At 47.1% G+C, this 15313-nt stretch overlaps 2 protein-coding genes across 2 annotated transcripts in view; one reads left to right on the top strand and one right to left on the bottom strand.

The window, feature by feature from the left end:
• The window catches only part of ABCC11 (ATP binding cassette subfamily C member 11), a 68538-nt gene extending 55872 nt beyond the window's left edge, over positions 1–12666 (top strand). The window contains exons 23-29 of the mRNA XM_004371694.1: positions 2585–2674; positions 4356–4545; positions 5216–5375; positions 9648–9726; positions 10401–10514; positions 12262–12426; positions 12553–12666. Coding sequence (XP_004371751.1) covers positions 2585–2674; positions 4356–4545; positions 5216–5375; positions 9648–9726; positions 10401–10514; positions 12262–12426; positions 12553–12666 — 912 coding nt within the window. The remainder of the gene's footprint in view (positions 1–2584; positions 2675–4355; positions 4546–5215; positions 5376–9647; positions 9727–10400; positions 10515–12261; positions 12427–12552) is intronic.
• A 17-nt stretch (positions 12667–12683) lies between these two features.
• LOC101346367 (multidrug resistance-associated protein 9-like) overlaps positions 12684–15313 on the bottom strand; it is a 23285-nt gene continuing 20655 nt past the window's right edge. The window contains 1 exon segment of the mRNA XM_012554191.2: positions 12684–12772. Coding sequence (XP_012409645.2) covers positions 12684–12772 — 89 coding nt within the window.

The raw sequence follows: 15313 nt of genomic DNA, 5'->3' as shown, positions 1-15313 counted from the left end.
TAACCTCACTTATATAAAGACAAGAAAAGGCAGATGCACAGAGAACAAAGTTTATTAGTGGTTACCTGGGTGGGAGGTAGGGGGAAAGGGAGGGTTTGCGGTAACGGAAATACCACATTGATGAAGGGTACGGTTGCACAGCCGATTACTGTAATTTCTGTCAGTAAGTTGTACACCTGCCAGGGAGCCACCGGTGGATTCGAACTGCTGACCTTTTGGTTAACAGCGGAGCACTTAACCATTGCACCACCCAGGCTCCTTACCTAGGGACCAGGACGTGTGAACCAAACTAATGACGTGATCCAATCCTGCTGGGCGTGGGAGAGCCGATTCCATCCACGCTGGGACACGCGGTGTGGGAGAGCCGATTCCATCCACGCTGGGACACGCGGTTTACTAGTACGTTTAGTTTCTTAGGTTATTGAGTGCACCTTTCCCTAAGCACTTACGGCTATATTTTTAAAATACTATTTTAGATTAATAAAAATAATACATGCCGACTCATAAAAATTCGGACACTACAGACAAGTACAAAGAAAAATGTTAAAAGTCACCCACTCTCCTTCATCCAATAAAAACCTTCATTACCAGCTGATCTTCACTCCAATTCTCTCTCTACATATTTATGCAGATAGAAGGTTATCTAGATAAATAGCTTAAAAATATGTATTTATAAAAAAAGATATTAAAATGATAGTTTATAAAAAATTTTAAAATTTACTGTATTTGTGTTTAACAGTAGAAGAAATGAATTAAAATGAAAATACAATAATTTCTAAATTACTGAATGGGAGAGAAACATTTCTCTTATTATTATTGTGTATTATTTTTCTTAAATCATGAAAAGCATGCTATGGATTGAACTATGTCCCCCCAAAATATATGTTGTAAATCCTAAACTCTACACTTGTGAATGTAATCCCATCTGGGAATAGGGTCTCCTTTACTACGTTAATGAGGCCATATCCGTGTAGGGTATGTCTTAAACCAATCACCTTTGCGATCTGAAAGGAGCAGATTAACCTCAGAGAAGCAAGCAGAGACGGGGGTGGGGCATGGGGGTGGGGTGGGGGGACAACAGATGCCAAACCACAGGAAGATCGCCAAGGAACCAAATAATAGAAGCTCAACGGAGACAAGAACCTTTCCCCAGAGATAATGTAAATGAAGATAATATTCAGATTGTCAAGGATTTCATTTTTACTTGGATCCACAATCAACGCCCATGGAAGCTGCAGTCAAGAAATCAAACAACATAGTGCAGTGGGCAAATCTGCTGCAGAAGACCTCTTTAAAGTGTTAAAACGCAAAGATGTCACTTTGATGACTAAGGCGCCCCTGACCCAAGCCATGGTCTGTTCAATCACCTTAGATATATGTGAAAGCTGGACAATGAAAAAGGAAGACTGAAGAATTGATGCCTTTGAATCACCGTGTTGGCAAAGAATATTGAATACACCATGGACTGCCAGAAGAACAAACAAATCTGTCTTGGAAGAAGTACAACCAGAGTGCTCCTTAGAAGGGAGGATGGCGAGACTTTGTCTCTCTTATTTTAGACTTGTTATCGAGGTGGGGAGGACCAGTCCCTGGAGAAGGACATCAAGCTTGCTAAAGCAGAGGGTCAGCAAAAAACAAGACCCTTAATGAGATGGATTGACCCGGTGGCTGCAACAATGGGCTCAAACCCACTTACTATTGGGAGCATGGCACAGGCCCCAGCAACATTTCCTTCTGTTCTGAGTAGGGTCACTCTGAGTCAGAACTGACTTGATGGCACCCAACAACAACAACGACCCTCCTGCATGAGATACAGGGGTTAAGAGCCTGTGCTTTGGAATGTCTAGGTTCAGACCAGCCGCTGCCACTTACCAGCTGTGTGACTTTGAGCAACTTCGTTCCACCCCCGTGCCTGGGATTCTCCTCTGTAAAACGGTGAGAATAAATGTACCTAAATCACACACTTGTGAGGAATATGTGCAAACCTGAGGGTTAATACATGTAAAATACCTAAAATAGTGCCTTGTGTAGTGCAGAATAAATGCTCAATAAACGTTAGCTGTTATTGTTCCTATCTTACAGATCAGGAAACTGAGGCTTAGAGAGTTTAAGTAACTTGCCCATGCTCCCACAGCTAGAAGGAGGCAGCTCTTTCCATAAGGCTCAATCTCTCAATCAATCTCTCTTTCTAAGCTTGCCTCTCTTTGACACACACTCCACACACACACACACACACACACACACACACACACACACACACACACACACGTACCACCTGCTATGCTGTAGCGCAGAATTACTCCCAAGATTTCTGGTACTCTGGGGGAGAGAAAACAGAAAGAAAGCAAACAGAGAGTACTGGGAGTGGAGCGGTGTCAGGGGGATCCTTGCCTGGGTCTGCCCACCACAGCTGCAGCGAAACTCAGAAGTGGGCTGAGGGGGCGCCGGGACACCTGCTCCCTGTCCTCAGGGAAGTGGTCTTGCTTTGAGGAGTGGGGGAAGGGCCATGAGTGGTTTTCAGGGCGATGAGAGCGTGAACACCTCCAGCAGTCTCTGGATCTCTTGCTGCTTCTCTTGGTTCCAGCTGGCGTCCAAGCTCCAGGCCACTGCCCGGTTTGGTTCGGAGACAGAGGCGCGCTTCATGGCTGCAGAGAGGATGCTACAGTACATGAAGGTGGGGCGCAGGTCCTGTCTGGGGGGGAAAGCTCTACAAGGCTCCACATCCCTGCATGGGGCATACCTTCTGGGGCGTCTGCACCCCCAGGCCCTCCCTCCCCATCTCCCTGGACCTTCGCACCCCACCTCTCTGAGGTCTTCAGACCTTCACCACACCCGTCACATCTCCACTGCTGATGCAGAGGGAGTAATTCGCCTGTTTAGGAAAGGGAGGTTGTAGACTGCCCAAGAGTCACAATAACAGCAAATAGTTGTTATTATTATTGTTATAATAATTGGACAGTAATCATTGTTACAATAATAACTATAACCCAAAAAACCAAACCAATGGCTGTCGAGTTGATTCGGACTCATGGTGACCCATGGGTGCAGAATAGACAATCCCTTGTGGTGCTCCATAGAGTTTTCAAGGCTATGCCCTTTCAGAAGCAGATCACCAGGCCTTTCTTCCAAGGCCCCTTTGGGTGGGTTTGAACTGCCAACATTTTGGTTAGTAGTTGAGTGCTTAATTGTTTGTGCCGCCAAGTGACTCCTAATAATTATTATTATCTATTATTATTGTTATTCTATCTATGTCAGAGAAGTCAGGAGCACAGATTCTGGAGTCAGAGTGCCTGGGTTCAAGTACTAGCTTTGCCGCTTGGATTAGCTGTCTAACCTTGGGCAAGTTATTCACCCTCTCTGTCTCCCGTCCTGAAATGGGACTGATAACAGTATTTACTTCATTGGGTTGTTTCGCAGGTAAATGATACACAGTGTGAAGTACTTAGAGCAGCACCTGGTCCAGAGGAAACTGTCAGTAATGTTCGCTACTGTCACTGAGCCGTTTCTACGTGCCGGATTCTGTGCCAAGCCCTTTATAGATCATCTCACAGAATCACAAAACAATTCTATGAGGCCGGATGAATTATTACACACATTACCCGGATGAGGAAACTGAGGCTTGGTTACTCTGAGCATCTTGTTGAAGATCACACAGCCAGGGGCTGGCAGAGCCCCCGCCCCTAAAGCCGGGTCTCCTGCCTGTTACGGGAGGGGGCGACGCTGCTGTGACATTGCACAGGCAGCAGAGAGCCGTGACGTGCAACCTGGAGCCCCCGCTTCTCCTCCAGTGTTCTTTCCTCCCAATGTGCTCCGCGGCTCCCGGGGGGAAGAGCAGCGGATTTGGAGTCAGGCCAGCCTGGGACCTGGGGTTGAGTCCCGGTTCGTTCTCTCATAAGCTGTGTGATCTGCGCCTCTACTTGCTCACCTGTGAAATGAATCTAAAAATGCCCACCTCACGGGCTGAGGACAGAGAGGGATGAACCAGAGTGAGGACGCTGAGCTGTGAAACACGCCCTCTTGGTGGCTTAGCTCTGCGGCCCTCAGCAGCACTGTTCTGGAGTCTATATAAAACCTCCCAGAACGAATCAGAGAACAGTGGGCTAAGTTACAATGAGCGGGCAGCTCTCTGGGCCACTCGTTCTTCTGGGACAAAATTATGAGCATTTCAGGGGAGTAAGGGAATGTTCTGGAGTACAGGGACCTTTTGGGGTTCCTCTGGTCACGCAGCGGGGGCTCGAGCAGGGTGCTGGGCAGGCTGGGTGAGTGACACCACAACACTGAGGCCGGAGGGTCGGCGGGGACAGGCCAAGGGGGATGACAACTACTGATTCCTTTTTCCCTTCTTTAAACATGAGATGGGTGTCCCCGAGGCTCCTCTGCCCGTGGAAGGTGTGAGCTGTCTTCATGGGTGGCCGCAGCGCGGAGAAATCACCTTCCAGGATTATCAGATGAAATACCGAGACAACACACCTATTGTCCTGGATGGCATCAACCTGACGATTCACAGCCAGGAAGTGGTGGGCATCGTGGGACGGACGGGTTCTGGTGAGCTGAGCGGCCGGGCCGTTCCCTGTCCTGTCCTCTGGACTTCGGGTGCCAGATTTATTTTGGGGCTTGTGTTCGCAACAAGTTTTTTTAGGGTCCTCACTCTGTGCTGGGCCCTGGCGTTAGTGTGGTGACCCGAACCCCAAAGTCCCTCCTTCACGGAATTCCAGTAGGGGAGACAGTTGTGAAGTCACTGAATTAAGAAATAAACAAGATAATCACAGGGCCGTGGTGATGACCTGAAGGAAACAAGTGGGTGGTGTTATACTGAGTCCCGGGGTTGGTGGGCCACCTGAGCTATGGTGGCCTGGGCTGTGAGGTGACATTTGAGCTGAGACTTGGAGAGGGACCAGAATCCAGGAGAGGAGCGCTTTAGGCTGGGGGCAGTGCATTCATGTGCAGGCTCTGGGAAGGTGGATAGCAGGGGGCGAAGAGTGACATCTGCAGATATGTGGCTGGATTTGATCCAGAGGCTCCATTGGTGACCTTTGACGCAGACTGTAAGAAAACTGCTCGTGTTTTGGGCTCCACTTAAAGTGGAGACCCCAGCCCCCTTCTGCCCTCTCAGTGGTCACAATGACAAAGAATGGGCCATGGAGGGGGTGGGTCCACTGAGAATGCCCCTAGTGCAGACTCAGGAAACGGAGACTCATTTGTTTCTTGCCAACAGGGAAGTCCTCCTTGGGAGTGGCTCTCTTCCGCCTGGTGGAGCCCACAGCAGGAAGGATTCTCATCGACGGTGTGGATACCTGCAGCATTGGCCTGGAGGAGCTGAGATCCAAGCTCTCGGTTATCCCTCAAGATCCTGTCCTGCTCTCTGGAACCATCAGGCAAGTACTGCACCAGAGGCCTTGGTGGTGTAGTGGTAGAAGTCTCACCTTTCATGGGGGAGACCCAGGTTTGATTCCCAGCCACGACCTGAAGCACAGCTGCCACCTGTCTGTCAGTTGTGGTTTGTGAGTTGCTGTGATGCTGAACAGGTTTCAGTGGAACTTCCAGACTACAATGGGCCAGGAAGAAAGCATTGATGATCCACTTCCAAAATTCAGCCAGTGGAAACCCTACAGATCACAATGGTTTGATCCACAACCAATCGGGGGACGGCGCGGGTTGGGCAGCATTTTGTCCCATTGTGCAGGGGGTCACCGTGAGTCCAGCGCTGGCTCGACAGCAGCTACCAACACCAATAGGCCTGATGCCCATTTGATGCAGAGGACTGACTCCAGGAAGGGTCGCAAGATCAGGATTCCAGATCAGGGCTACCTCTAATTAGCTAGTGACCCTGGGACAGTGCCTCAATTTCTGGGCCTCAGATCTCTCCTTGGCAAATGGGGTCCCTCGTGCCTACCTGGCCCACCTCACTGAGGTGTCCTTGAGGTTTGAATGAGGCCCTCATTTACACAAGAGCACTCGTCAACTCTAATGCCCCCAACAAAAGCAAGGCATAATTTTTTAAACACCTGATGGCTTGGTCAAATTTCAGTTCACAATTAAGTATTGGCACTGCAACTGCCATATGCGCTTGAGTCCGGATGGGGCCGATTCTCTTCTCTCTACCCACTGAGGAAAGGCCTTGGAGTTTCAGGCTAGAGGTTAAGAAGTAGTTCTTCACAGTGACACAGTCTGGGCAGTGCAGAAGTGGGAAATAATCCCGACAGACCAGTCAGTGAAGCAGACAAGAACGGAGCTTCCAGACTCTTCATACACTTTCCATTTCCTCAGAAGTCAACTTGGAGGGCTACTTTTTATCCAGATTAGTACTTCTACCTGGCAATCTACTTTAGCTGTGCAGAAACATAAAGGCATGGAGACTGGGGAAGATGGGGAATCTGTGCTTTTCTTTTTATTTCCCACCAGCACTGCTATTTATTTCCAAAATTTTCTCATCATCCCAATCAATAAACAATAACTCCTCATCCCCCTCTGGCCTCAGCCCCTGGTAACCACTATCTACTTTTTGTCTCCTTATATTTGCCTATTTGAGATATTTCATCTATGTAGGATCATACAATATTTTTGTCCTTTGTGTCTGGCTTACTTTTCTCAGATTAATGATTTTAAGATTCATCCATATCGTAGCATGTATCAGAACTTCATTTATCTTAATGACTGAATAATATTAACTTGTATATGTCCACCACAATTTGTTCATCCATTCGTCTGTCAATGGACACTTGGGTTGTTTCCAGGTTTGGCTGTTGTGAATAATGCTGCAATGAACACTGGTGTACAAGGGTCCGTTGGAGTCTCTGTTTTCACTTTTTTGGGTGTATAATACCTAAGAGTAGAATTTCTGGGTCGTATGTTAACCCTGTTGCCATAGTGGTTAAGAGTTATGGCTGTTAACCAAAAGGTCAGCAGTTCAAATACACCAGGCGCTCCTTGGAAACCCTATGAGGCAGTTCTACTCTGTCCTATTAGGGTCATTAGGAGTCGGAATTGACTCGACAGCAACAGGTTTGGTTTTTTTTATGGTAATTCTGTGTTTAATTTTTTAAGGAACCACCAAATTGTTCGCTAAAGCAGCTGTGCCATTTCCAATCCCACCAGCAGTGGATGAGGTTCCAGTTTCTCCACATCCTTTGCCAACACTTGTTACTTTTCTTTTCTTTTTTTTTAATAGCAGCCATCTTACTGGGCGTGAAGCTGTATCTCATTGTGGTTTTGATTTTCATTTTCCTAACGACTCATGATCCCTGACTGGCACAAAAGGTTAAGCACTAGACTACTAACTGAAAGACGGGTGGTTCCAGCCCACCCAGCGGCATCTGCTTCTGAAAGGCCACGAAAACCCTGTGGAGCGCGGTTCTACTCTGCACCCACGGGGCCGCCACGAGCCGAAACCAACTTGATGGCAACTAACAACAGTTGACCGTTTGTATCTTTTCTTTGGAGAAATGTTCAGTCAATCCTTTGCCCGTTTGTAAACTGTATTGTTTGTCTTTTTGTTGTTGAATTGTAGGGATCTATGCTTTTTATGCTTTAGAAAATAAGCTAAATCTGAACCCGTTTCAAGAGTATTTAAGGGGCATTCACAGAGGCAGGAGGATAGACTGACCACCAGAGAGTCCTTCATTCATTGATCCTTTTATCCATTTAACTTACTTTTCTGAGTCTCTGCCAGGGGCCAGACACTGTGCTAAGAACTGGGGATGCTGTGATGAATGAACAGGTCTGCTGATCCCCCGGAGAGCTCACAATCGACTCCGTGTGTGTGTGTGTGTGTGTGTGTGTGTGTGTGTGTGTGTGTTACAGTGTGAGTAGATGTGTGACCCAACAAATTAGAATATAAGGAGGTAAATGCTAGATGAGAGATATGAACACAGTGCTAAGGGAGCCAAGAAGTGGGGCAATCAACTCCGTCTGGGTGAATCCAGGAAGGCTTCACAGAGGAGGGGACATTTGAGCAGGGTCTTGAAGGATGAGTACAGCCCACCCGGCAGAAAAAGGAGAAAAGTCTTTCTAGGAGGAATGAACAATGTGTGCACAGACACAGGGTCTCAAAGGACTGTGTTTTGTTAGGGGAATGAGGAAATGTTTGGTGATAGATTTCTGTGTTAAGGTAGAACTCAGCTAGTATTACTGTGCCTGGGTATAAAAGTAGTAAAAATATGAACCAATATTTATTGACATTTGTATGTGCCAACCCTACACTTTAAATTGCTGTCTTTAACTGTCGCAAGAACTCTATGAGGTAGGCATGATGAAACCCATAAAAAAAAACCTGTTGCTGTCGAGTTGATTCCGACTCATAGTGACTCTATAGGACAGAGCAGAACTGTCCCATAGGGTTTCCAAGGAACACCCGGTGGATTCGAACTGCCGACCTTTTGGTTAGCAGCTGTAACTCTTAACCACTACACCACCAGGGTTTCCAGGTACGATTATTATCCCCATTTTACAGGTGCGGGCACTAAACTTAGAGAGGGCAAGTGCCTTCTCTAGGGACACACAAAAGTAAACAGTACATTTAAGAGGTGACCACAGGTAATCTCACCCCATAACCTGTTAAATTTCCCCTGGGCTGCAGGGGGAGATATGGACTAGAATCCAGGAGATCTGGGTCCTCTACCCTTTAAGGCTCCCTCTACCTCTGAGTGTCTTTCTTTGCAGTCTGCCTGTCATCCTGATGTGACCAAAAAAAGCCACTTAGCACTGAAAATCCACAGTGAGAGGGGTCTCAGTAGAAAGACACGTCTCTGACCATTGCATGGGGGAGAGGCTGTCAAAAGGGCCAGTCTGTGAAAATGCCTTGGAGAGAATCACTTATCCTGTAAATCAAGAATTATTCTACCTGATACTTCTTTAATACAATCCAGCCCTACACACAAAACATGTGGCTTCCAGAAGCAGGAGGAGATAAAGCAGTGGTGAAGAACAGGTTTCAATCAGGGCTCAGTGGTCGTGTAACAGGGAAGTATTTATAATGTGCCTGTGCTAAATGAAAGTGCAGACCTTATTGGGTACAAAACGTAGATTAATCCCAACCTGATGTCAGTTGCCTGGATGATCAATTAGGATTCTTTCCACTGCAAGAGAAAGAAAAACCAACCCCAAGTGCCTTAAGGAAAAAGGCCTCTATGGACTCACAATACTGGGAAGGCCGTGGCTGCATTCAAGGACCAGTTCCCCCTAGCTCTGCCTTGCTTTCATTTGCAGGCTCTACCTGGAGGCCTCTGGAAGCTCCAGGTATCCCACTTCCGGTGGCAAAACAGCTGCAAGCTCCTCCCTTCAGTCCAGGGGAAAGAGCACGCCCCTTTTCTGGTGGCTGGCTGCCTCCTAAGTCCTGAGATACACTCTGATTGGTTACCATCCCCTGTAGTTGGTGGTAGAGCTCCACCTGGACCACACGGGGTCTCACCTGGGTGGAGGTGGATCCCCGAAAAAACGTGGGGGCTGTTGTCTGCAGAAGAAGGAATAGGTGCCAGGGAGGCACAAGAGCGGATCATTCATGGTGCTTCCATGGGTTTCCCGAAACGCCTCCTTCCCCACCCTCTCCCAGTCACGCAGTTCCAGCCATTCTTGGTGACTTTCTATGTATAGGACAGAGATCTCAGGGACCAAGTGAGGCCGTTGAACATTCTCCTCCTCTCTTATGGCAGATTCAACTTAGATCCCTTCGGCTGCTGCACGGACGAGCAGATCTGGGATGTCTTGGAGAAGACATTTCTGGCCAAGACAGTAAGTAGCTCCCAAGCCTAGTTCTTGGTTGTCGCCTGCCTCTCAACAGGGGAACTGGCCTTTGGGGGCTCCCCTCACATGATATTTCAGATGCTGCTGCTTTGTGGGATAGATTAACTAATCTCATGGAGGTGAGATTACTTGGAATTCCTCAATAAGGCTCATGTCGCTCAGGCTCTGACAACGTGCCAGGCACTGTTCCAGGCTCTGGGGACCCAGCAGAGATGAGGTGGGTGGGTCTTTTCCCTCCTAGTGCTGCCATTCAATGGGAGGGGACGACAACAAACAACGTAATACCTGAGAGTCCTTCAGACAGCGGTCAGAGCTGGAGGACAGTGTAACAGGACAATGGGACCAGCAGAAACTTCAGTGGGAGCGGCTGCTTTGGCTCAGGTGGCCAGGCAAGGCCTCTTTAAGGACATTTGAGCTGAGACCAACTGTTGGGGGGCAGCCAGGCAAAGATCTTTGAGAGAACGTTTCCAGGCAGAGGAACTAGCATATGCAAAGGCCCTGAGGTGGGCATGAGCTGGGCACAGTTAAGGAACATAAAGGCCAGTGGCTAGAGCAGAGAGTGTGGGGGAGAAGTGTTACAAAACGTGACAGGTGAGGTCTGAAGGGGGTCAGCTCCTAACTTTCTTTCTTGGTGGCCAATATGGCATCCCCTCTTCCACCAGATCTCAAAGTTTCCAAAAAGGCTGCAAGCAGAAGTTGTGGAAAATGGTGACAACTTTTCTGTAGGGGAGAGGCAGCTGCTCTGCATCGCTCGAGCCCTCCTTCGCAATTCCAAGGTGAGGCTGCCGCCAGAGGGCGGGACCGAAAGGCCTTGGGGAGTCACGGATGGCGCCCGGCTCGGGGCACCACGCTGGCTCTTTCTCCCTCTGTTGTGGCAGAAGTGTGGCCACATGCTCTTCCCTCAAAATCCAAAGAGCTCACTCCTTTCACTGAACGCCTTTCCACATGTATTTGTGGTGTGGGTGAGGCGTTGTAGGTGGAGAACCTCAGCCTGGGCTCCGTGAAACCCTGATATCCTACAGCTGAGCTGCAATGTTCCCCCACTGAAACCGCATTATGATGCTCTTTTCCTCAGGAGAAGGCAGGAGGCTAGAAACTTGTTACTCTAAAAATATCTTCTGTACATTTGTCTTAAAATTTCGATGCAGGATACTCTTCCAGTTTTTATTAGAGTTGGGAATCAGATGACAGTTCACTCAGAGAAAAATTACATACATTTTTAAAAGTTTAATGTAACCGTGTTTCTGGAAGTATTCCAGGTACTTTGTAATTTCTGGTGTGCTGGCTGCCTGAGCTAGTCCGAGCGAAGGTTCCATTTCACGGTGCGGCAACACACACACACACACGCAGACACACACACACACACGCAGACACACATATTTACACGTGCACCTCCTCCACACTCACATGCATGCGCACACACGTGCATACTCACACACACTCACACACACCATGATTAACTAGTTATAAATGCAAAAAGCGTTGGCGCCTACTGTCAGTGCTGGGGGGAAAGAGAAGGCGGGGCTCAGGGGGGCGTGCAGAAGGGGAGAAGTTTTCAGGGGCGGTAGGTCCTCCCTCCCTCGTTAAGCAAGAGGGACATCATGATTTGCAGTATGTATGTGGCACTTTCTCAGCTCCTCAGTTCCTCATGCACAGCCACTTAGCTGCTTGGTGCTGAAATTGCCTCCTCTATATATTGTTTCCCAAATTTGAATCTTCAGTGTATGATTTTTGTCGTATCTGTGTACCACCTATCCTACGATTTACTAATCAAAAAGTTCAGCTGCCATCAAGTAGGTTCTGACTCATGGAGACCCCATGTATGTCACAGTAGAACTGTGCTTCATAGAGTTTTCAATGGATGACTTTTCAGAAGTAGATTGCCGGGCCTTTCTTCTGAGGCTCCTCAGGGTGGTCTTGAACTTCCACCTTTTTGGTTAATAGCCAAGCACATAACTGTTCCCACCACCAGGAACTCCATGGTTTACTAATGACACTCCTTTTAAGAAACTGTCTCATCTCAAACAGTGACATTTGTGAAATCATAATTTATGTGCTAGCTGTATTTTTCTAATGCACATTATTAATGAAATACACACAAACAATGTTAAAAAGAATGTTTATCCATGTACTAGCTACAACTAGCTCACGTGAACCTAGGATGAGCACGTACTACCCTTTGGAGGCGTTTCTCTTGGTTCACTCAGGCAGGTAGGAGGGCAGTTAATAAAACAAGAAGTTGCCACTGGGACTTTTTGATTTCCAAGAACTTAGGTCTCTGTTCACTAAAATGTAGTTAGCTCTTGGTTGAAACCCTAACACTTTCTTTGTAATGTATGGATAATTAGAACTCTCAGTGGGTTTTGAATTCAGTCCAATTCTGCATTTCACAGCTAAGGAAACTGAGGCCCGGAGGGAGGAATTTATCTAAAGTCTCACAGTGAGTTGGTGGTAGAACCAGGACAAGGTCCAGGTCTCCAGGGACCAAGGTGGCCACTGTCACCCATGTTTTGTGTCCACCAGATCATCCTTATTGATGAAGCCACAGCCTCCATCGACCTGGAGACTGACACCCTGATTCAGCACGCCATCCGCGAGGCCTTCCGGGGCTGCACGGTGCTCGTCATTGCACACCGCATCACCACGGTCCTCAGCTGTGACCGCATCCTTGTCATGGGCAATGGGAAGGTGAGAGCTGCCACTCTGGGCTGGTGGGATGTGGGCGCATAGGCGCTGCCCCAGGAGGCCTTCTCATTCTTCAAGACCGAGTTCAGCTGTGTCCTGGTCCCCTCCCCTCCTTTCTCTGTCTCCTAGGTCGTGGAGTTTGACAAGCCTGAGGTCCTGCAGAAGAAGCCAGGGTCAGTGTTTGCAGCCCTCCTGGCCACAGGCAGCTGCTCGTTGAGCTACACAGAAGCAGAGACCGCATGAGGCTGATAGGGCTGCGCTCACAGGGGCTCCAAGGTGCAGCATGAGCCCTTCTTGTAAAGAGACGGCCAGTTCTCCGGCAAGTGGGGCTGAAATGTGGCAAAGTGTGCTGGTGACAGGAAGGAAAAGAGGACTGAGGGAGCAGAACTGGAACAGGCCACGCTGGGGCCACCAAAGCTAGCTTCCCAGCACTGTTTAAGATGATGGAGTCAAATAACTATGTGTCTCTTTTTAACTTCTATGCTGAATGATTTCAGGACAATGTAAAAGCTTAGTATTGTTTTCTGATGTCTGTTAAAAGTATTGCAAATGATGTACTCAGTTTGTCAAAAAACAAACCTAAGGAAAAGCCGCTCTCTTTGTAAAGCTCGCTGTGGTAGCTGGTACTTGTTCAAGTGCGAGGAGCAGAAACCGTCTCAAACCGACTTCTAGATAAAGGGACTTTATTGGCTCACGTGACTGAAAGGTCCTAAAATACTCTTGGTTGGGCGCCAGGATCAGAAGGATGTCTGCTTTGCTCAACATTGTGAAAATGTCGGTTCTACCCAAAGCGAGCTACAGATGCAATGCAATCCCGAGCCAAATTCCACTGGCGTTTTTTAATGCAATGGAGAAACAGATCACCAACTTCATATGGAAAGAGAAGAGGCCCCGAATAATTAAAAGCATTACTCAAGAAGAAGAACAAATGGGAGGCCTCACACTACCTGATTTCAGAACCTATTATACCGCCATGGTAGTCAGAACAGCGTGGTACTGGTACAACAACAGATACATAGACCAATGGAACAGAATTGAGAATCCAGTCGTAAATTCATCCATCTATGAGCAGCTGATATTTGACAAAGGCCCAAAGTCCGTTAACTGGGGAAAAGACAGTCTCTTTAACAAATGGTGCTGGCATAACTGGATATCCATCTGCAAAAAACTGAAACAAGACCGTACCTCACACCATGCACAAAAACTAACTCAAAATGGATCAAAGACTTAAATATAAAATCAAAAACGATAAAGATCATGGAAGAAAAAATAGGGACAACGCTAGGAGCCCTAATACAGGGCATAAACACAATATGAACCGTAAGTAACAAGGTACAAGCACCAGAAGGGAGACTAGATAAATGGGAGCTCCTAAAAATCAAACACTTATGCTCATCAAAAGACTTCACCAAAAGAGTAAAAAGACAACCTACAGACTGGGAAAAAAATCTTGGCTGTGACGAATCCAATCAGTGTCTAATCTCTGAAATCTACAAGATACTGCAAAACCTCAACGACAAAAAGGCAAATAACCCAATTAAAAAATGGGCAAAGGATATGAACTTCGCCAAAGAAGACATTCAGGCAACTAACAGACACATGAAGAAATGCTCACGATCATTAGTGATTAGAGAAATGCAGATCAAAACTACAATGAGATATCATCTCACCCCAACAAGGCTAGTAATAATCCAAAAAACACAAAGTAATAATTGCTGGAGAGGTTGTGGAGAGTCTGGTACACTTATACACTGTTGATGGGAACATAAAATGGTACAACCACTTTGGAAATCGATTTGGCACTTCCTTAAAAATCTAGAAGTAGAAGTACCAAACGCTTCAGCTATCCTGCTCCTTGAAATATATCCTACAGAAGTAAGAGCCATCACACGAATAGATATACGCACACCCATGTTCATAGCAGCACTGTTCACAATAGCAAAAAGATGGGAACAACCTAGGTGCCCATCAACAGACAAATGGATAAACAAATCATGGCATATCCACACAATGGAATACTACTCTACAATAAAGAACAACGATGAAGCCCTTAAACATAACATGGAGGAATCTGGAGGGCATTATGCTGAGTGAATTTAGTCAGTCATAGAAGGACAAATATTGTATAAGACCACTGTTATAAGAACTCAAGAAAAGGTTTAAACACAGAAGAAAACATTCTTTGATGGTTATGAGGGTGGGGAGGGAGAGTGAGGGTTATTTACTAACTAGATGGTAGACAAGAATTATCTTAGGTGAAGGGAAGGACTGCACACACTAAAGGCGAAGTCAGCACAACTGAACTAAATCAAAGCTAAGAAGTTTCCTGAATACAATCAAACACTTTGAGGGACAGAGTAGCAAGGGCAGGGATCTGGGGCCCATGCTTTCAGGGGACATCCAGGTCAATTGGCATAACAAAGCTTATTAAGAAAATGTTCTGCATCCTACTTTGGTGAGTGACGTCTGGGGTCTTAAAAGCTTGCAAGCGGCCATCTAAGAAACATCGATTGGTCCCAACCACTTGGAGTAAAGGAGAATGAAAAACACCAAAGACACAAGGAAAGTATTAGCCCAAGAGACAGAAAGGGCCCCATAAACCAGAGACTTCATCAGCCTGAGACCAGAAGAACTAGAAGATGCCCGGCTACCACCAATGACCATCCTACAGGGAACACAACAGAGAGTCCCAGATGGAGCAGGAGAAAGGTGGAGTGTGGAACTCAAATTCTAGGAAGAAGACCAGGCTTAATGGTCTGACTGAGACTGGAGGAACCCCGGAAAGCATGGCCCCTGGATTCTTTATCAGCCCAGAACTAAAACAATTTCTGAGGCCACCTCTTCAGACAGGGATTGGACTGGACTGTGGGACATAAAGTGATACTCGTGA

Source organism: Trichechus manatus, unplaced genomic scaffold, assembly GCF_000243295.1.
Source record: "Trichechus manatus latirostris isolate Lorelei unplaced genomic scaffold, TriManLat1.0 scaffold00014, whole genome shotgun sequence".
In the NCBI taxonomy this organism is placed as follows: domain Eukaryota; kingdom Metazoa; phylum Chordata; class Mammalia; order Sirenia; family Trichechidae; genus Trichechus; species Trichechus manatus.
Note: the sequence above shows the minus strand (reverse complement) of the source record. Positions and strands in the feature narration are given on the sequence as shown.